The sequence below is a fragment of the Polypterus senegalus genome, chromosome 16 (assembly GCF_016835505.1).
Source record: "Polypterus senegalus isolate Bchr_013 chromosome 16, ASM1683550v1, whole genome shotgun sequence".
NCBI lineage: Eukaryota > Metazoa > Chordata > Cladistia > Polypteriformes > Polypteridae > Polypterus > Polypterus senegalus.
Genome location: NC_053169.1, coordinates 40,923,245 through 40,944,190, shown reverse-complemented (window position 1 = coordinate 40,944,190; position 20,946 = coordinate 40,923,245). Strand labels below are relative to the sequence as shown.

The 20,946-nt window shown below is 40.4% G+C and overlaps 2 protein-coding genes across 2 annotated transcripts in view; both read right to left on the bottom strand.

Moving 5' to 3' along the window:
- Nucleotides 1-6,923, bottom strand: part of si:ch73-105b23.6 (fibrillin-1) — a 71,080-nt gene extending 64,157 nt beyond the window's left edge. The window contains exons 1-2 of the mRNA XM_039739019.1: nt 6,870-6,923; nt 3,130-3,185 (exon numbers count right to left, since the gene is read on the bottom strand). Of these exons, the coding sequence (XP_039594953.1) occupies nt 3,130-3,185; nt 6,870-6,874 (61 nt within the window). The 5' untranslated portion in view covers nt 6,875-6,923. The remainder of the gene's footprint in view (nt 1-3,129; nt 3,186-6,869) is intronic.
- A 10,610-nt stretch (nt 6,924-17,533) lies between these two features.
- Nucleotides 17,534-20,946, bottom strand: part of LOC120516977 (kelch-like protein 10) — a 29,806-nt gene continuing 26,393 nt past the window's right edge. Inside the window, exon 5 of the mRNA XM_039739018.1 lies at nt 17,534-17,905. Within this exon, the coding sequence (XP_039594952.1) occupies nt 17,534-17,905 (372 nt within the window). The remainder of the gene's footprint in view (nt 17,906-20,946) is intronic.

Sequence of the window (20,946 nt, the reverse complement as noted above, 5' to 3'; positions counted from 1 at the left end):
AGCTGTGTGATGTTTAACCTCCGTTTACAACTTCTGGGTGCGTACCACCGTACCCCTTCACTCAGTCACTCGACTTCTCATCAGAATGGTGTTGTACAGTATTGAGAAGCGCGTCTTCATAGTGCGAACCTATTGGATCACCAATTCGTTTAAGCGATGTCAGAATCAACTGGATGATCGTGAGTTAACGGAAGGTTATTTCCATCAAGATGGAGCAACATAAGTGTCACACATCGGCAATGAGCATGACAGAAATTGAGTCCTTCTTCGGCAACACTGTAATTTCAAAGGGGCTTTGGCCACCACGGTTGCCGGATCTGACACCACCAGACTTCTTCCATTGGGGTATGCTCAAAGGCAAAGTCTATCGGAACAAGCCTCGCACTGTGGAGGATTTGAAGGAAAACATCCAACGTGAAATTGCTGCTCTTCCCCCTGAGACACTCGCCAATACGTTCAGGAACAATGGAACGCCGCGTCAAAATGTGTCTGGCAGAAAACGGAAACCACCAGCATCGCATGTAATGCAATCGATTACACATACGTTAAGGTGTATAGCATATTTTTTTGGTTCAGATTGCTTCATCCTAATGGGAGTTACAACAGAATATTTAGGGCCTCTTTCAAGTGAATCTCCCTGTATATACAGGGTGACACAAAAAAACGGGAACTTTTGAGATGCGAAGTGGCAGCCATGTACAGTTGGCAGCACTGCCGAACAGGGACCTTGAGCTGTAAACAATCTCGCCATTTAGTAATTTAGTAATCAATTGCAAGGCAATCAATGGCAGCTGTGCGAGAACTGTTCGGTAACCGTGTCATCTCAAGATTCGGTGACATTCCCTGGCCCTCAAGATCACCGGATTTGTCCGTTTGTGATTTTTTCTTGTGGGACTATACCTTTTAAGAGTCGGGTCTACACGACTCGGCCAAGGACACTGAATGAATTGAAACAAAGAATTCAAGACGAAATTTGTGGTATCCCAGCTAAGATGTTGCAGCGATCAATGGGGAACCTCAAAGGCAGATTGGAAGAATGCATTCATACAGGAGGACGCCATCTACAGGACGTAATTTTCAGACATTGATAATTTGGATTACTGTCTCTTAAAAGGCAAGTTGTAGTGATTCAATTGCTGTCGATAAAATTTTTTTGTTGGATTTCTTCTATTTTTATTGGGTTTTTCAAAAGTTCCCATTTTTCTGTGTCACCCTGTATATCTATATTTTTGGAACTGAAAATAAAGCAATAAGAACACAGCCTAAACTCATGTTATGTAAGCTAATCTGAAATAGACAAGTCTTAAAACGAGATTTGAAAATAGGTAGGGAATCTGTGTCCAAAATGTTTTGAGGTATACTAGACTATACTTTCTGAGAAGGTTGGCATCCTTCAACATCTGCAGTAAGATGCTGCAGATGTTCTACCAGACGGTTGTGGTGAGTGCCCTCTTCTACGCAGTGGTGTGCTGGGGTGGCAGCATAAAGATGAAAGACGCCTCACGCCTGGACAAACTTGTTAAGAAGGCAGGCTCTATTGTAGTAGTAAAGTTCGGCAGTTTAATATCTGTGGCAGAGCGACGGGCACTAAGCAAACTCCTGTCAATCATGAAGAATCCACTGCATCCACTTAACAGTGTCATCTCCAGGCAGAGGAGTAGCTTCAGTGACAGACTTTTGTCACCGTCCTGCTCCACTGACAGACTGAGGAGATCGTTCCTCCCTCACACTATGCGACTCTTCAATTCCACCCGGGGGAGTTAATGCGAACATTAATTGTATTTTAATTTTTTTCATTTTTAAATACTATTTAATTTAATATTGTTTCTTTGTATCAGTATACTGCTGCTGGATTATGTGAATTTCCCCTTGGGATTACTATCTATCTATCTATCTATCTTTCTATCTATCTATCTATCTATCTATCTATCTATCTATCTATCTATCTATCTATCTATCTATCATATATATTGTGTCTTTCATATCTATCTATCTATCTATCTATCTATCTATCTATCTATCTATCTATCTATCTATCTATCTATCTATTGTGTCTTTCCTATGTATCTATCTATTATCTATCTATCTATCTATCTATCTATCTATCTATCTATCTATCTATCTATCTATCTATCTATCTATCTATCTATCTATCTATCTATCTATCTATCTATCTATCTATCTAAGTAGTGAGTTCCAGAGACAAGGAGCACTACAACTAAATGCCCTGGAGCCCATGGTGATCAGGCATGCGGGTTGGGGTGATGAGAAGACCAGATGTAGAGGACCGTAAAAAGGTGTATAAACAGGTATGAGGTCAGAGAGGCATAATGGAGCAAAGTTATAAAGTGCTTTGAAGGTAAGTAGAAGAATTTTAATGAGAAACATTACAGGAAGCCAATGAAGCTGTTTAAGAGATGAGGTAATGTGCTGCATGGAAGAGGTCTGAGTTATAATACAGGCAGCTGAATTCTGAAAAACTTGGTGTTTATGGAGAAGCTTAACTGGGCGACCAATAAGAACAGAATTACAATAATCAATGCAGGAAGTGATCAATGCATGAGTAAGGATGGTGGTGTTACTTATTGTGAGGGAGGTTCACAGGCAATGAAAAATAAATGACCATGTAACATGATTGATATGGGATTGAAAAGACAGAGTACAATCAAAGAAAAACCCCAAACTCTTAACCTGAGGGAGGAGATAGACTGATGTACCATCAATGTTAAGCGAAAAACGATTAGATTTTGATAAAGCAGACTTGGAGCCAATGAGGAGAACCTCTGTCGTATGGCTATTGAGTTGGAGGAAATTAGAAGAAAACCTTGCAACAGCAGCCTGACTTAGAAAGACACATTGAGTAAACATACCAGCTAACTCTACAATAACAATAATAATTTAAAAGAAAACATGCAGTGCTACCACCTAGTGGCTTCTACTCTTATTGCACCCAACTGACTCCCTTTTCTGAGATCAACAGGCTGGGCCCATTTCAGCTCTCCTAGCTGCCCCCAATTCCCCCCACTACATGCCAAAACAGCAAAACATGAATCTGGGGGGCAGGTTTTTACTTCCTAAAACCTGAATTAAAAATAAGAGAAAGGAAAGCGAAGGTATGCTTGCATTCACCTTGGGAAGACTTGTGCAGCATCAGGCAGAGGCAAGTCCACCAGAGGAGAGAAACCCTGCAAAAAAGACAAAAGAAATGCAAAGTTCAACACAGCGGCTCACAGTCACCTTGAACACAAAGAAAGTTCTCCAGAAGGCCAATGAGTTTATGTTTTTAAAATGCTAGAAATGATTAGAGAGGATCTAGTGGCAACAGATCATTATCTGTTTGGGGTTGTGGGTGTAGTGGGCTGTAATGGCCATAAATATATAGTATATACAGTTAGCCGGATACAAAGGTATTATTATTTGGCTCTGCTCTCCTCACAAAACTGACCTGGAATTTGAAAACCTTGAGGATGAAGAGAGGAAGAGCTTAATTTTAGTTGGTATTCACTTGAACTCAACTCACTTCATAGTACTGTAGAGTTTCTTCACTTTCCACTCCTAGCTATCCTTCTCCATCAGTTAACTCTTTCATACACTCTTATCTTAGCCCATCTTGACAATGTCTTCTTCGTCCACATATTAAGTTCTATCTCTAGAACAAACTTCTAGGGCTATTTTAATGATGAAGATGAATTACACATGCAGGATTTTCCTAGCATAAGGTCCATTTGACAAATTTGGCACAGAAGACAAAAAATGTTTTAGATGCAAACACATGCCATAAGGTTTACTGAGAAGGTAGCGAGCCTCCTGAAAGACAAAGCAGCAAACATCCTTGCGACCATAATTAGGAGGCACTGGCACACAGTATGGACATGATGGGGTGATATCCCATTGTAATGAAGCAGAAAGGGTTTGGATGGAAAAAACAAAGCCGAGTCAAGAGCATTGAGAAGCATCCCAAAGCACAGAGGTTCTCAAGCTCACGAAGGGGCTCCAGCAAACTTGCAGGGGAGGTGCAAGATGACTAAAAAATAATGTAAGTAGCAGCAAAATAGTTAAACCACAAAAATCAGGCTATAGCAGGGATGTTGTACTTAAGGCATGCAGACCTTGTCCAGCTGAGTATTCAAAACTTGTTATATACAATCTGCAACGACTAAGTTTGTCTAAAGACCTCCTTCTAAGTCCATTTCATATATCTGATATAGTTAGCTAGATTATATTTACACCTGACACTGCAATGCATCTCCAGTGTCCACATCATGTCCAGATCAAGATGGGACGGACCCCTCACATAAGCACAGCAATTTGGGGCTTAGTGGTATAGAAAGATGTATTTTTGAATTTAGTAATTTCTACTGTGAAAGATCAACCCCGACACAGACAGGCACAGTGACACACAAGTCCCAAGCACACACGTTTTATTTGCTTTACGTTCCTTTATCCAGCACCAAATGCTCAAAACTATTACTCAGTCCCTTTGTCTCTCTTCTTTCTTTTTCTTCCTTCTCTGTTTCTTCTGCTGCCACCTTCACTCCTCCACACAAGCTCTGTCCTCCACCTCCCGACTCCGGCTCCCTGAATGGAGTGAGGTGGCTCCTTTTATATTTCACCCAGAAGTCCTCCAGGTGCTCTTCCATCAGCTTCCGGCAGCCTTCCCGGGTGTGGAGGATGTGCTGTATGGGCTCCCAGAAGTACTCCAGGTGACCCCAGATCTACTTCTGGCAGCATTTCCAAGTGTGGCAGAAGGGCTTGCAGTCCAGGACTCTGCAATTGTGCAGAGGTTGAGCTTCCAAGCTCCAATCTCGTGGCCCCTTGAGTTGCCCTCTTGTGTTCTGGGGTAAGTATTGTCTCTCTCCCAGTCCTTCCATCTTCAAGGGTGTCTCGGCTGGGCAAGAGTTCCAGCTGTCTGCCACACTACATATTAGGAAAGTATTATAAGCACATGAGAAGAGTAAATACTATATTTTACTAAGCTTTAAGATGTAAGAGTTAGGGTCATAGGGGCTATCCCAGCATTTCCAGGTTCAAGACAGGAACCAGCACTGCACAGGGCAGCAAGCCATTCCTCGATACACTCATACTTACTGATCCAGTTCAGCGTCATCAAGTAAAGCTAGTAGAGATGCCCTTAGGATGTGAAATGCAGGATAAAAACCCACTTGGACGTGCACAGAATGTGCCAGTTCCACACAAACATTACTGCTTGCTTTTAATCAATGAAAAATAGAACAATGCTTGTCAATTTTAATCTGTTATTGATTTGGGGAGAGGGGTATGTGAGTTAAGAGTGATGCACTAGTATTTTGGAAACTGATGGTATTCCACTTGTCAGATTTTAAATCTTTCCCTATATTCAGAATACACAAACCACAAAAAAAGAACAAATCAAGTGTGTAACACCTCTCCACACATCATCTTGTTAGCTAAGCCCACATACTGTACGCTGTACTTCCATGATTCCACTGATCATTTTAGACTGAAGTCTCTCATCGATTGGGTTGTGTGTATGAGGTGGCTTAATGCATAATAAGATCTATGGACATATTCATTGCATTTGAATCCAGTATGTGAATGTTCACATAAGAAATCCTAGTGGGGCGTCAGAATGTGGCACATGACCTTTTACTTCATGCACCCATGAACCAAAATAAGCAAAGGGACTCTAAATTACCTTACAAGCTTCAATATATGTGGTGGTGTTCAGTCCAGGGATGGCTTCTGCTTAGCCTTGGCTCAGAAACACTTTCATCTATGTCCATATTCATAAAAATGGATCTGGATTATTTAAAGGTGAAAATGGAACTGTAATTAGCCTGTCCCTGTATACATATTCACAAACAAAGAGAAACGCGAGTTCTTATTTTTTTTTCTTTTTTGAAACTAAAACAACAGAATGAGAGTGGAAATCAAGAAGGGCAAAAGCAACGAGACGCCAGCAGCGCCTTCAAAATCAGTTCATCGCAAACAGCACATGGACACAGATAGAAATTTGTAAAGCTAATTGTCTTATGTATTTTTAAAAGTCTTCCAACAGTCTTTTGTAGATACATAATGGTGACAGGTCAGTGACAAATTTTAAAAAATACTTAATTAAGCAGACATTCAGCCATCATTTTGCTGCCTTTTTTTGTGCCTTGTAATCTGAGCTGCCGTGCCTCTTTTCATTTTCCTGCCAATTGCAAGTTGACATTTTAAAATTGTATCCATTAGCAAAAAAAAGTAAGAATACATGAAAATTATCATTAAAGAAACATCTGAAAAAATATCAACACCTTTAAAAGAATGTAAAAATAAAATTAGACACAGAGAATAAAAGTAGTAGGACTGTTAAATTACTAAGGCAAAGTGCAGCTGAGAGAAGAGGCAATACTTCTGTCACTGTTAGGTCATAAAGAGCTTTCTTTCTTTCTTTCTTTCTTTCTTTCTTTCTTTCTTTCTTTCTTTCTTTCTTTCTTTCTCTTTCTTTCTTTCTGTCTGTCTGTCTGTCTGTCAGTCACTGGACCATACAAAGCAGTTTAAGGAGCTCAACTTTCTTCCTTTACTGACACACTTATCTTATCTCTTTGCATCCCATTCAAATATCTTTTTTCTTCTTATCAAAAGACCAAAGAAGCAGCAACAGGACCAAATGAAGGTGTTATGAAGGTGCACTGGCTGACAGTATATGAGTGTTAATAAACCCTTTTGTCACTTCACAAAACCTTATTAAGTCAAGCTGCAAGAGAATATGAAGTAAAAGAGTCAGTCAGTCATGGACTCATTAAATCTGCTGCTCTTTTCTATGTAAATAGGTCAGATTCTTTTTAACAACAAAAAAGAGAAGAGCCTACATTAGCCAATTAAATGTAATTAAAAGTATTGCTTACTCCATTCTGTATGCCTGGTCCTCTCCGTGAAGCTTTCATTGAGGTCAGCTCCACATGCATGGGGAAACACCAACTGATTCTCCGTAAGAAAGGCAAAGTCTTATGCAAGGTATTTCCATGGCATTTTTATCTCTTGGGGATTCCATACAATAGTCTCTTTGTGAACTATGATATTTCACCTTGATATATCAGGTATTAGTAGTCCCCTGAGGATGTTCTCAAGAAAATATCAAATTATGAAAGCCAATCCTTGGAGATCAGTCCAGAAATGGCACACCCTTTTCAATGACTTTGGTTGTCCGAGGTATGCAGTGTGCCAAGTAGGTCTACATAAAATAGAACAGAGCTCTTTATGCTGTAGGGACCATAAAATGGATCAGTCATTAATCACATGTATTGTAAGAACGTTCAGCGTGCCAAAGGTACAGACCCTGTGGGTTTGTGGGTATCAGCAAATTAGATCTTCTGACATATCACACGTGTTTCTTGAAAATGGACATAATAAAATTTTAAAAAGCCTGGATGGGTTTGGCATAATTCTGTTAAATCGTATGGGTGTCCATCAAAATTAAAGATTGTGGCAGGTTATAAAATCGGGTGTTGCTGTATCCAGGGCATTCTGGGATACACCGAAACGCACTTTGACCGACCATAGTGCAAACCAGGTACCCAATAATGCAAAGGTTATTTAATGCCTTCCATAAATATATTAAAACTAGCTGTCCCCCGCGGCTCCACACGCATAATAATGAAACAGCACAAACTTTAAAGATCAATAAACAAACAGGTATCGCTAGCTAAGCGGAGGCAAGGTACACTGCAAAATGCAGAGGTAGAGAAGCTCGAACGCAGGCTGACGCATGAGTGAGGAGTGCCCTACCCGGCTCCCCACTCCTGACGTCACGCATCCCCCCCTCGGCCTGCAGCCTCTGTCTTGGAAAAGCACAAATATATTGCTCCTGCAAGTGAGCTATGATTCCTAGCGCGATGAGAGAAGTCGTAAAATCGACCAGAATGTTCAAGCAAATTATAGAAAAACTCCCGGTCTAAATCCGTTAAGTAGTTCTCTCGTGAAAAGCGGACGGACAGACAGACAGACAGACATTAGATTTTGTATGTATAGAGATGTAGAGCATAAAGATGAAATTTATGAATCCAATATTTAAATAGCCTTCATCAGTAAGTACAATGAGTGACCACTAGTGATTCCACAGAAATTAATATTTATCCATTTATTTCCCAAACTTATTTTTTCACCATTTAACTGATAGCATTATTAGTTTTTCTAAATAAGACAACTTTATTACTGTAAGAATTTTGGAAATTGCAATACTAAGGATAGTAAAGTAGTTGTCCCTTCCTGTTTATTCAATGTTAGAATGTTACTAGAAAAATGAATTCAATGGCTGGTTTAGGTTAAGACAGACAGCTAAATGACATTAAGTTTGTTAGTCATGATTTTAACTACCAAGACCTGACTTACCACATTTAGCTAGTAAGACAGGTAATAGAGTAATTTAAAAATATTTGATTATTTTGCCCTACATGTTCCTTCAGCGTTCTTCCTATGCCTTGTCTCAGTATCCTCGTCTGTCTGAACCTCTCATGCCTGGTGCTTCCTCTCTCAATTGCGTTCCGATAAAGCCTTTTTCTCCCTCATTTCGAGGCATCTTGCACACCTTCGGTTTGCTTTTTAACCACCATAAATGGTAGATGGGCCTCCATTGCCTGCTCTGAAAACATCATACGTATTCCCATCTTTGAAGGTGACTCTCAGCGCTCCTCCTACACTTTCCTCAATATCCTTGTCAACTTACAATATTCCGTAGAATATCTATAACCATTAACACCGTCTGGTCTTCCACTACCCGAATTACTCTTGAAAGAAGGATGTGTCCAAGAAAGGTAATGTAGTACATCTTCCCCGGATAACATTAGACACCAAAGGAGATCTTGATATCCCATTCGTATTAAAATGCAGTTTCCCGTTAGAATAGCTTTTCCAAAGACAATGAACAAATCACAGAGACAAACATTCGATAAAGTCGGTTTATTTATTAGAGAAAGAAACGAAATCCACTCACGGGCAGTTAGTTATATGTTGCATTGTCAAGTCTTTGTAAGTCAAAAGAATCAAAATTCAATGCGGTATTGACAAAATTTTAATTTAAAAAATTGTTTTTACTTTAATTTTACAGTAATTTGCATGTTAATTTCAAAGTCAAAAAGAACAAAATCATATAATGCAACGAATAACTCTTAACACAACATGAAACATAATTTACTTTCAAATTATTACATTTTACTATTTTTTAATATGGTTAATTACTCGCTGTAATGTAAAATAGTTCAATTATGCATATGCAACAATTCCCATGAAAATAACAATCTGTTTAAATTGTACATCCGCATCCCCATGTGTGAGTGGCAGAACCGCAAAAAGAATAGTGCGTAGCGCCGGCCCAGGGGTTGCCAAAGCCCCCTAGTATAAATTGCAACGAGAAAAACAACCATTGTAACCATATGGGGGCGCCAGAGAGTCTCAAACCATGGACACAGAAAACCACAAGTTGATAGGATAAAATAAAGGATTTTTATTCCTTTCCCAGGCACCTTTCCAACTCTCCTTCCAGAAACAAGTCACAAATACACTTATAAACACGACAAGCCAATGAAATGTCCTCCTTCCGTCCTCCAGTTGTGTTACCCACTTCCTCCTGACTCTGACTCCAAGAGCTAGAGCTATGGAAGCGGGTTCCTTTTATGGCAAACCCAGGTGTACTTCGGGTGACATTATGTGGCCAGTTGGAAGCTCTTCTAGGCTACAAGAAAGCCAGGGAGATCCTCCCCCAGCAGCACACTCTACCGTCCCCCACGGAACCCTACAGGACTGCACTTCTGGACCCCTTCTCCCTTTCAGCCCTCTGGGTATCTGAACTGGGACCCTATATGAGGGACCCTGCCACCTAGAATGGTGGAGAATGAATTGCACCTCTGCTGATTAATGAAGTCTTTGGGGATCCTAAGGAGTAGAAGGAGCTCTTGTGAACTCTGGTGTGGTCTTTGAAAAAAGGCATTTTTTAATTTTAAAAAGTTTATTTGCACCCAGGACTGTGCTGGTGTGGTTATATCCAGGGTGGGTTTGGGGGCTTGATGGTGCCCCTTGGAGGTCACACTCTCCTGCTTGTTAGATGTTTCTCTCTCTGTAATTTTATGAGATGACATTAGTTCAGCAATTTTCCCTGGTTAGTACTTGTGCAGATGATTTTCAGAGTGGATAGAAGCTTTCACATCCCTTGAGCAGCCTTGTCAACTTCAAACAATAGCTTGGTTGGCTGAAATTAAGTATTAATTTAATATCTTGTGTCTTTTACCTGAGGACAAACCTTTTCAAGTATAACTTGGGGACTTCAATGGCTCAGATTTCTTCTGAACGAGTATGAGCTCTTAATGATATGAAAACACCCTTCAGTTATGTTTTTTGTTTTTTTGCTTCTTCTAAGCTTCTAAGCTTTCTGCCCGAGTACTCAGGATATGCTTGTTTAAGAAGTCCTTCTCACTTCCTTAGGTGCCTTTATAACAGACTGAAGCTCTCAAAAAGTCTCAGATTTCGTCTGAATGAGCAGGAGCTCTAAATTAGTTGAGAGCATCCTTCGGTTTTCTTTTTTTTTTTCTTTCTAAGCTTTCTGCCTTCGACTCGAGTACTCAAACTAGAATTGTTGAACAGACTCCCCAGCTGCCTTCCCCATCCTTGGCTACTTGTAAAGCCACAAACACTTGCGTCCATATCAGCTGTAAGAGCCGGTCTGAGAAAGTTCATGTTAAATTCACATTTCATTTCAACAGAATATCAGTTTCTCTTAGTTACTTAGACTAGGATATAGTCATTTACTCCTTGTAAGTTAACATGAAATTGAACTTTCTTAGCTATATCTTTAAAACTGAGTGTTAATTAATTTAGTTATGAAATATTCTCACTGCTGGCATGGACTGATAATTTAGTTAATAAACAGAACATTGGCATACAGTTGTAGTGCTGCCACATAAATAAAAATAATGTTTTTCTCCTGTCAATCAGGTGTTGTGGGAATTGTACTTACCGCCTTTTTTTTCATTTTCAGGGAGCAATTTGGATAAAGTGCGCCATTTGAAGGGAGAGAGGAGAGCCAAGAAGAAGACGGAGAAAAAAATCGAACGAAGCAGATCAGTAACTGCCTGGGCCATGAGATGAAGTACAGGAGCTTTTTTTTTTTGACCGGTGAATTGATTGTTCCACTATTTCCCACGGACTTGGGTGAGCTTCTCAAAAGACTTGCTGTACTGTATCATGGTGCAGACTGACTGTATATTTTATTGTGAAGATTTGGTTGCTGTTAGGAGTCAGCATTGGTTAGAACTCTTTGTTTTACCTGCCGGCATCAGGAGTTGGAACTGTGGACTTTCTTATAAGCTCTGGAAGGGGAACCAGGAGTGAGGAATATTCTTATTGTAATATAATATACATATATTGTAACAAAGGCACTATATTGCGCCTGACCTGACACAGATTTGACACAGGAGGCACGTATAAAAGTGCAAAAGACTTTTATTTTCTTCAGCTGGAGGGCACGTCTTCCCCATAAACCCCTCAGCCACAACACAGTCCCAAACACAAGCACTAAACACCAAAACACTCCTCTCTTCTACCACCACTCCTCCACAACCTTTGTCTTCTTCCTTCCATCTTTGGCCACTGAGTGGTGTTTGCTGGCTCCCTTTTATCAGGTACCTGGAAGTGCTCCAGGTGGTTGATTGCTGACATCCGGGTAAGGCAAAACCAGTGCCCGAAAGGGGTCAGCCGTTCCTGTTGCAGCACCCCCTGGCGGCGCCTGTGGAACTCAACAGAGCTGCAAAGAACTCCAACCCCCATGAAGCTCTGGGGGAGTCTGAGGCATCGCTGCAACCCAGGGAGGCTGCCATCTAGCATCCAGGGGGAGATACTCGGCTTTCCCACCCTTGTCCCCCTGGCAGATGTGGTGGTGAGGTGTCCCGGCCAGGCATGGGCCCGGCCATCCATCACAATATATACAGTGACCTAAAGGATTATTAGGAACACCATACTAATACGGTGTTTGACCCCCTTTCGCCTTCAGAACTGCCTTAATTCTACGTGGCATTGATTCAACAAGGTGCTGAAAGCATTCTTTAGAAATGTTGGCCCATATTGATAGGATAGCATCTTGCAGTTGATGGAGATTTGTGGGATGCACATCCAGGGCACGAAGCTCCCGTTCCACCACATCCCAAAGATGCTCTATTGGGTTGAGATCTGGTGACTGTGGGGGCCATTTTAGTACAGTGAACTCATTGTCATGTTCAAGAAACCAATTTGAAATGATTCAAGCTTTGTGACATGGTGCATTATCCTGCTGGAAGTAGCCATCAGAGGATGGGTACATGGTGGTCATGAAGGGATGGACATGGTCAGAAACAATGCTCAGGTAGCCCGTGGCATTTAAACGATGCCCAATTGGCACTAAGGGGCCTAAAGTATGCCAAGAAAACATCCCCCACACCATTACACCACCACCACCAGCCTGCACAGTGGTAACAAGGCATGATGGATCCATGTTCTCATTCTGTTTACACCAAATTTGACTCTACCATTTGAATGTCTCAACAGAAATCGAGACTCATCAGACCAGGCAACATTTTTCCAGTCTTCAACTGTCCAATTTTGGTGAGCTCGTGCAAATTGTAGCCTCTTTTTCCTATTTGTAGTGGAGATGAGTGGTACCCGGTGGGGTCTTCTGCTGTTGTAGCCCATCCGCCTCAAGGTTGTGCGTGTTGTGGCTTCACAAATGCTTTGCTGCATACCTCGGTTGTAACGAGTGGTTATTTCAGTCAAAGTTGCTCTTCTATCAGCTTGAATCAGTCGGCCCTTTCTCCTCTGACCTCTAGCATCAACAAGGCATTTTCCCACAGGACTGCCGCATACTGGATGTTTTTCCCTTTTCACACCATTCTTTGTAAACCCTAGAAATGGTTGTACGTGAAAATCCCAGTAACTGAGCAGATTGTGAAATACTTAGACCGGCCCGTCTGGCACTAACAACCATGCCAAGCTCAAAAATGCTTAAATCACTTTTCCTTCATATTCTGACATTCAGTTTGGAGTTCAGGAGATTGTCTTGACCAGGACCATACCCCGAAATGCATTGAAACAACTGCCATGTGATTGGTTGATTAGATAATTGCATTAATGAGAAATTGAACAGGTGTTCCTAATAATCCTTTAGGTGAGTGTATACAGTGTATATATATATATATATATATATATATATATATATATTGTCACGCATGCGCGAGTAGGAGACCGCGGACGGATCTTAAACCGCTTCGAAAGACGTTCGTCGGCAGGGAGTGGCGGGTACTAACCTTTCTCCTTTGTCTTCCAGGAAAAGAGACGCTCCGCCATCATAGCCTTCCCGCAATACGTCCACTTCCGCCCCTCCTCTGCCATCTTTCCTGACATCAGCAGTCCCATCCTCCCTCACGGTTCCTTCCCAGCATTCCTCCACTTCCGGCTCCTCCTCTATAAAATGGCCGCCAACGCCTCTGAAGGGCGTCGCGCATATGAACTGCTTTGTTTATATTTTGACCACCTTTTCTTTAAATTTATTGTGGATAATCTGCAATATACGGGGCCGGAAAACCCAAACCTTTATGTTGTCTGTTGCTTCATCTTTTACAGTATATATATATATATATCTATATATATATATATATATATATATATATATATATATATATATATATATATATTTGTATCATCATATCTAAGGGTTATTTAGGGTGGGGGGGGGCATATGGAAGGGATTGGGGGTTTTCTGTCTTTTCTGGATGTAATGTATTCCTCAAGTGTTTATGGAGATTAACCATTAGTCTATGAACTATAAATGCTCTGGCTTTACAGGGTGTGATATTGGCCTATTCTTTTATCATCTGCTGCCACTTAGGACAGGTTAGCGGTACCAATCATCTCATATCATAAACAGCAAATTGGCTTACAGTTATCTGATAGATTAGTTAATAATAATAAATAATAATAATACATTTTATTTATATAGCGCCTTTCCCATGCTCAAGGCACTTACAGAATATAAGAAAGAATGGCAGGGTATATAGCGTATAGCATAGTACAAACCAAATAAATAAATAAATAAGATTAAGACAGTAAATTCAGAGAAAGCCTAACAGACAACATAACTGATGGTCTAGCACACACACATGTTACATGAGCGTCTTGACATGGAGGTAAACTGAGAGAAGGGGAATGAAGTCAAGTAGAGCTAAAAGCCTTCCTGAACAGAGGAGTTTTGAGTTGTTTTTTAAAAGAATTCATGGAGTCAGCTGACCTGATTAATTTCGGTAGGTCATTCCAGTGTCTGGGCACTATATAGCTGAAGGCCCTGTCACCCATGGAGTGTAGATTAGTGTGGGGCACAACAAGATTGCCAGAATCAGATGACCTTAGTGGGCAGGCAGGCACATAGTGATGGAGAAGGTCACTGATGTACAGTAGTTTGGCGCAAGGTTATTTAAGGCTTTGTAGGTTATTAGTAGGATTTTATATTTGATTCTGTAAGACACAGGGAGCCAGTGAAGATGGAGCAGGATGGGTGTGATGTGCTCGCTGCTGCTGGTTCGAGTCAGGACTCTTGCAGCCGAGTTTTGAATAAGCTGGAGCTGTGATATAAGATTAGAAGGGGCACCTGCCAGCAGCGAGTTACAATAATCTATGTGGGATGTGATAAAAGCATGGACAAGTTTCTCAGCATTAGAAAAGGAGAGGAAGGAGCGAACACGAAATATGTTACGGAGGTGAAAGTAAGAAAGTTTCTTAATGTGATTTATGTGGGCGGAGTAAGAAAGGGAGGAATCAAAAATGACACCAAGATGTTAGTGACAATGACACCTGCAGTAGAGGCAGGTCTGATAAGATCACCGCCAAGATTGAATGGGAAAGAGCTCGTTTTATTAAGTTGCACTTTAGTCCCAATTTGCAGGAGTTCAGTTTTGTTGCAGTTTAATTTTAAAGAGTTCTGCTTCATCCAGGTTTTAATTTCACTAAGGTAGGTTGTGAGCTGAGAAAGCTTTGATGAAGTTCCACTTTTAACATTGAAGTAAAGTTGAGTATCATCTGCATAAAAATGATAGCCCAGTCCATAGCTACGAATAATATGGCCAAGGGGAAGCATATAAATACAGAAGAGAAGAGGGCCGAGGACAGAGCCCTGAGGAACTCCTTGTGTGACTGGCGCCGAGCTGGATCTGCTGTTGTGGAAGACGAATGTTCTCTTCGTTCCCTTGTACTAATTCATGTCTGAGAAGTAAGCTTTACAAAACCATGTAATAGCATGCTTTGTTTTAGCAAACAGAAAAATGTTTGTGCAAAGGACTCAAGGTCTGAGCATTCCACACATGAGTCTGCCTTATAACGTTTTCCCTTAGCTTATATCTGAACGCCATAACAAAAGGAGCCAAGAAATCAAGTTGCACAAGGGGCGTTGAAAGGGCTAAAGGTTTGTGTATAATAAATGTGTTGACTGTTACATTTTATAATGATATTAAATTACGCATTCTAGGGGTATAAAACTGGACCCCACCCAACAGACGGGGTTTAGAAGAGCCCTGACGCTGTCATGTATGTTTGATTGTCTGCTTTTCTGAAACTCTTCTCACCGTGACTCTGACAATAAAGCTGCTTTATAACCGCACCTGCTGTCGGGTCTGAGTTTCGTCCACACTGTCACCAAGACTAACAAACTCTTGTCTATCAGTCAGATAGGACTTGAACCACTGGAGGGCAGTGCCAGAGATACCCAGCATGTTCGCCATTCTGGAGAGTAAAATGTCATATCTGAGAGTGTCAAATGCTCCACTGAGGTCTAATAGAATTAATATGCTGGTTTGTCCAGAGTCTGCTGCCATAAGCAGATCGTTGGTTACCGGTAGCAGAGCAGTTTCACAGCTGTGCCGCGCCCTGAAACCAAACTGAAAGGGTTCCATCAAATTATTAGATGTTAAATAATTGGTGAGCTGGGAAGCTACAACATGCTCAAGAGCTTTTGACAGGAAAGGTAAGTGGGAAATAGGCCAGAAATTGTTAAGATGTCAGCATCAAGACCAGACTTTTTTAACATTGGGGTTACAGAAGCGATTTTAAAAGTGAGCGGCACAGAGCCAATGTCAAGGGATGAGTTTATTATTGTTGTAACAGTTGGGATTATGGCATGAAGGCAGGATTTAAGTAGTGTGCTGGGGATGGGGTCCAGTACACAAGTAGTCGGCCTCATCTTACAAAGCAGGTCATTAACAAATGGCGATGTGACTTGTGAGAACTTAGAGAAGGAGCTGGATGGAGTGGGAAAACAGGGAGAGATATAAACAGATGATGTATTTATGTTAGTTGAATTATTTAGATCTTTAATCTTGTTACGGAAAAAGTGGAGGAAATTCTCACAGACTTCAGTAGAACAGGTGGTTGGGCCAGATGCAGGTTGAAGTTGGGTTATTGTGGCCACTTTCTATTATTCTGCCATAGTGGGTGTTATTAGCAGCAGTTAGTGCTGTGCTAGTGGTCAAAGAAAGCCTGGATGTGCACAGTGAGGCCAGACTTACGTGACATTCTCTCAAGGCGTCGGCCAGCTGCTTTCATAGATCGCAATTCTGAGTTATACCAAGGAGCTGAACGTTTAAAGGAAACCTCCTTTTGTTTTAAACGAGCTGTTTTATCTAATGCTAAATGAAGGACTGTGTTATAGTGGTCAACAAGACTATCTAGTGTTGATGGAATAGGTGCAGATAGTAAAAGATCAGAAATGGATCCAGAAAGGATAGAGGGACAATTAGATCATTGGCATACAGTTACCTGATAGATTAGTTAATAATTAGAACATTGGCATACAGTTACCTGATGGATTAGTTAATAAAGTTACCTGATGGATTAGTTAATAAATAGAACATTGGCATACAGTTACCTGATGGATTAGTTAATAATTAGAACATTGGCATACAGTTACCTGATGGATTAGTTAATAAGCAAAACATTGGCATACAGTTTTCTGACCGTGCTTACCATTTTGATAGGAACATTTGAAAGTACGACTGTATGACCGAACTTAGAGGTAAACCTTAACCAGAAATTTCTTTAAACAAGAACTTCTCTTTTCTTTGTAATACCAATTTTTCTCACTTTTGTTTTGCTTTGAATTTTACTAAAACATTTAAAACAAAGATATGTGGATTGTGGAATTATTTGAAAACATGTCATACTATTGCCTGAAGTATCCTATGAAGCAAACTAAAAGCAGCAGAACTTTGGTAATTTTGGACAAATGCAGCTACATAAGCTTTGCCCCTATACTGACAGAAAATCACCAAAAATGCATTGAATGGAAAATCCATTAACTGCAAAAAAAAAAAAACTCGGCTTGACGCCCATAGTGATAACCAAAATCTAATTTTGAAGAGCAAACGCTAAGTATCAAAGTATGCAGTTCACAATCTGTATGTTAGCATTGTTTTCGTTCCTACATTTTCTTAAATTTGCATGACACCATAATGTGTTAACATAAAGACTGGGAGCAGGAGAAGATTTCAAGAACTTGTTTAATTTGCTCCTAAAGTGGAATGTTGTAGAAAGGGGACAGCCGCCTCTCCACTGATAGGCAGACAGGTGCTGGTGGCTCACGATACACCACATAGTCTCGAATGTTGGGCAGTCCAGACAACACACAGCAGCTGAACTCGCTGCGGCCCGTGTTCATGTCAGGCACCTCCTTCCACTCGTTTGTGTCTTTGTTGTAACTTTCCACCTTGGCAGAAGTGGAGAAGCCATCAAATCCTCCCACAATATAAAGGAGACCTTCCATCGTCTCAATGCCAAAGTTACTGCGCGGCATAATCATGGAGGACACTGTGCGCCAAGTATCTGTCACTGGGTTGTATGCCTCAACAGTGTTCACGCAGTTGTCTCCATCAAAGCCTCCTACCTGGAAAAAAATATTTACCACATAGTCTACTTTTAAATCCAAAGACAGGCATGATTTTGTTTCATTTCAGCTGAAGCGTTAAAAAACAAGTTAAGTATGCAGAGCCATTCCTTTTTGAGAACTGATGTCTTTATCACAGGACCTCTACTCAACCGTTGGTATTCTGCAGCCTCGTTTTTTACCACCATTTTGAAAAAGATTATAATCATTAAAGCAGCAGGCCCAACTGGAGTGGAGTTGGAACTGTTCAGATACAGTTGAAAGTCCTGGAAATGAATGGTTGACATGAATGGTGGTATTGAAAAAGAAGGACGCTTGTTTCAGTACACAAAGAGAGACCATTTAGAAGGTGGGACATAGTGATTGTGTTTTTGGAGCAGGTAATGAATGCCCTGAAGAAAAGTGAATATTAATGAAATGCAGTTAGGTTTCAAACTCAGAAAGTGAAGTAAAGATGTGATCCATATCAGGCAAATGCAGGAGAAGAATTAGCAGCATGGAAAGAAGCTGCATTTTGAATTTATGGATCTGAAGAAGGTCTTTAACAAGATATCATGAGAGGTGTAGAGGTGGTCATTCAGAAAATTACATGTGGATGAATGGTTAGTGTCTGCTGTGATATCAATGTAGGAGGAAACATGAATGGTGGTCAGGACAGCAGATGGGGATAATTAAAGTTTTGACGTATAGATGGAGCTGCCCCAGTGATCTATTTGGAGATGGTGATCAGGAAATCCATGAAGGATTAAGCTTTTGATGACAAAAGTTTAGTGGAAAAGAGAAAATACTGAAATGGAATGCTAGTTCGGAAGCAAAAGACCTCAAAGTAAATTGAGGAAAGACCAAGGTGAATGGCTGGAAGCAAAGGGACAGGAGGTGTGGAAGAAGTGGGTTAAGGGCCATACAGAATGTGTTATAGAGAGGTTGTGAGAAGCTCAATCCAATGTGCAGTTTGCTGCAAGTAAGTACATAAAATATGGAGTGGTATGAAAGGACGTCAACAGGCATCAGAAGTAACCTTTTGCTTGTAGAATGTGTTTAATGGGGAGCTTAAGGCTGATGAAGAAAGTGTAAATTTAGACATACGTTTTGGAGAAGGTGGAGAAGTTCTGCTACTTATGTGACATGTCGAGCGCAGACAGAGGTGTGTAATTTCAAGGGAGAAGGATACATGGATGTAAGACCAGGAGCTGATCCCCGATACTGACCTTAGACATTTAAGTGAATAGTTTATGAAAGCTGTTAGAGAAATGACATGTTCTGTGTGAGACAGACATGGACGATGAAAATGGAACATGAGGCACAACTGCAAAGAATGGAGATGACTATGATTAGATAGATAGATAGATAGATAGATAGATAGATAGATAGATAGATAGATAGATAGATAGATAGATAGATAGATAGATAGATAGATAGATAGATAGATAGATAGATAGATAGATAAAAGGCACTATATGATAGATAGATAGATAGATAGATAGATAGATAGATAGATAGATAGATAGATAGATAGATAGATAGATAGATAGATAAAAGGCACTATATGATAGATAGATAGATAGATAGATAGATAGATAGATAGATAGATAGATAGATAGATAGATAGATAGATAGATAGATAGATAGATAGATAGATAGATAGATAGATAGATAGATAGATAGTGAAGAGCAGAAGAAAGACAACTACTTGAGTAAAGAGGAACGTGTGCATGTGATAGGTGTTGTGCTGAGGAGAAAAAGACTAAAGTGCTTTGGCCATGTGGAGTGAAAGGGAGAAGATGGTTGGGTGAATACATGTACAAAATGGAGGTGATGGGTATGAGGACAGAGCTGGAGGTTGTGTCAGATGATATGAAAAGAATGGGCCTCGTGATGATAACAACAATGATGATGGTGACAGTGATGATGATGATATTTGTCATATAACAGGAAATACTTCATACTGGCCTTTTTGTTCACATAGTTCTCTGAATGTGTTTTGGTGAGGGTGCAGAGTTTGAATTAATACGAAACATAATTTTTGGTAAGTGGCATTAACTGAATATTTGATTGAATGTCCTCACTTGCTGTAGTTCTGTATGATTTATAAAATTAACAAAGAGGAGTGGGTGGGCACACGAGTGGGGGTCCTATTCAGGGTTAGCTTCATCTTTGCACCCAGTGCTGTGGGATATGCTCTGTCCCCTGCAATCCTGAATCGGCTTTTGTGGGTTTGATAATGAATGGATTTTCTTTGTTGGATATTCTGCTAGCTTACAATTAATTGTAATTTAATACTAATAATACATTTTATTTAAAGGGTCCTTTCAAAATACCCAAGGACACTGTACATTAGTATAAAATATTAAAACATATCATTAAATAGTCCAATATGTATACATAGTTAACAAAGTCAACAAAAAGCAATATTAAAAACAGAAAGTTGAGGTACAAATACTTTGTACAAAGTTCCAAAGGCAGGGCATTCCAGCGCCATGAGCCCAATACAATAAAAGCTGTGCCATCCCTAGGACACAATCACACAGTGGGGTAGTTAGCTGCAGAGAATTAGATGAGTGAAGTGAGTGTGATGGAACATATGAGTTCAGTAAGCAAAATGGATAAGGTGGGCCAGACCATGAAGGGCCTTACAACCAGGGGGAGAAGTTTATACTGGTTGTGAAAGACAGGTAACCAATGCCATTTTTGGAGTGTAGGAGTGATATGCGCCCAAGGTTTTAAATGTGTAACAGCTTTTCCCGCTGAATTTTGGACATACTGAAGTCTGTTTAGGCTCCGCACAGTAATACAACACAAAAACTGCTTTGCCATAATCAAGATGTTAGGCAACAAAAGCATGGATAAGGGTCTCTGCTGCAGTATCCGAAAGAAAAGGATGCAACCTTGAGATTTATTTAAGATGGAAAAAGGCTACCTTGGTAATATTATTATTGTGAGGTTCAAAGGACAAAGTACGATCAAAAATAACACATGTGCAGATAGATGTGTAATAAAGCCAGGAATTTCTAATGAAAAATGTGTCTGTTTTCCTTAAAGTA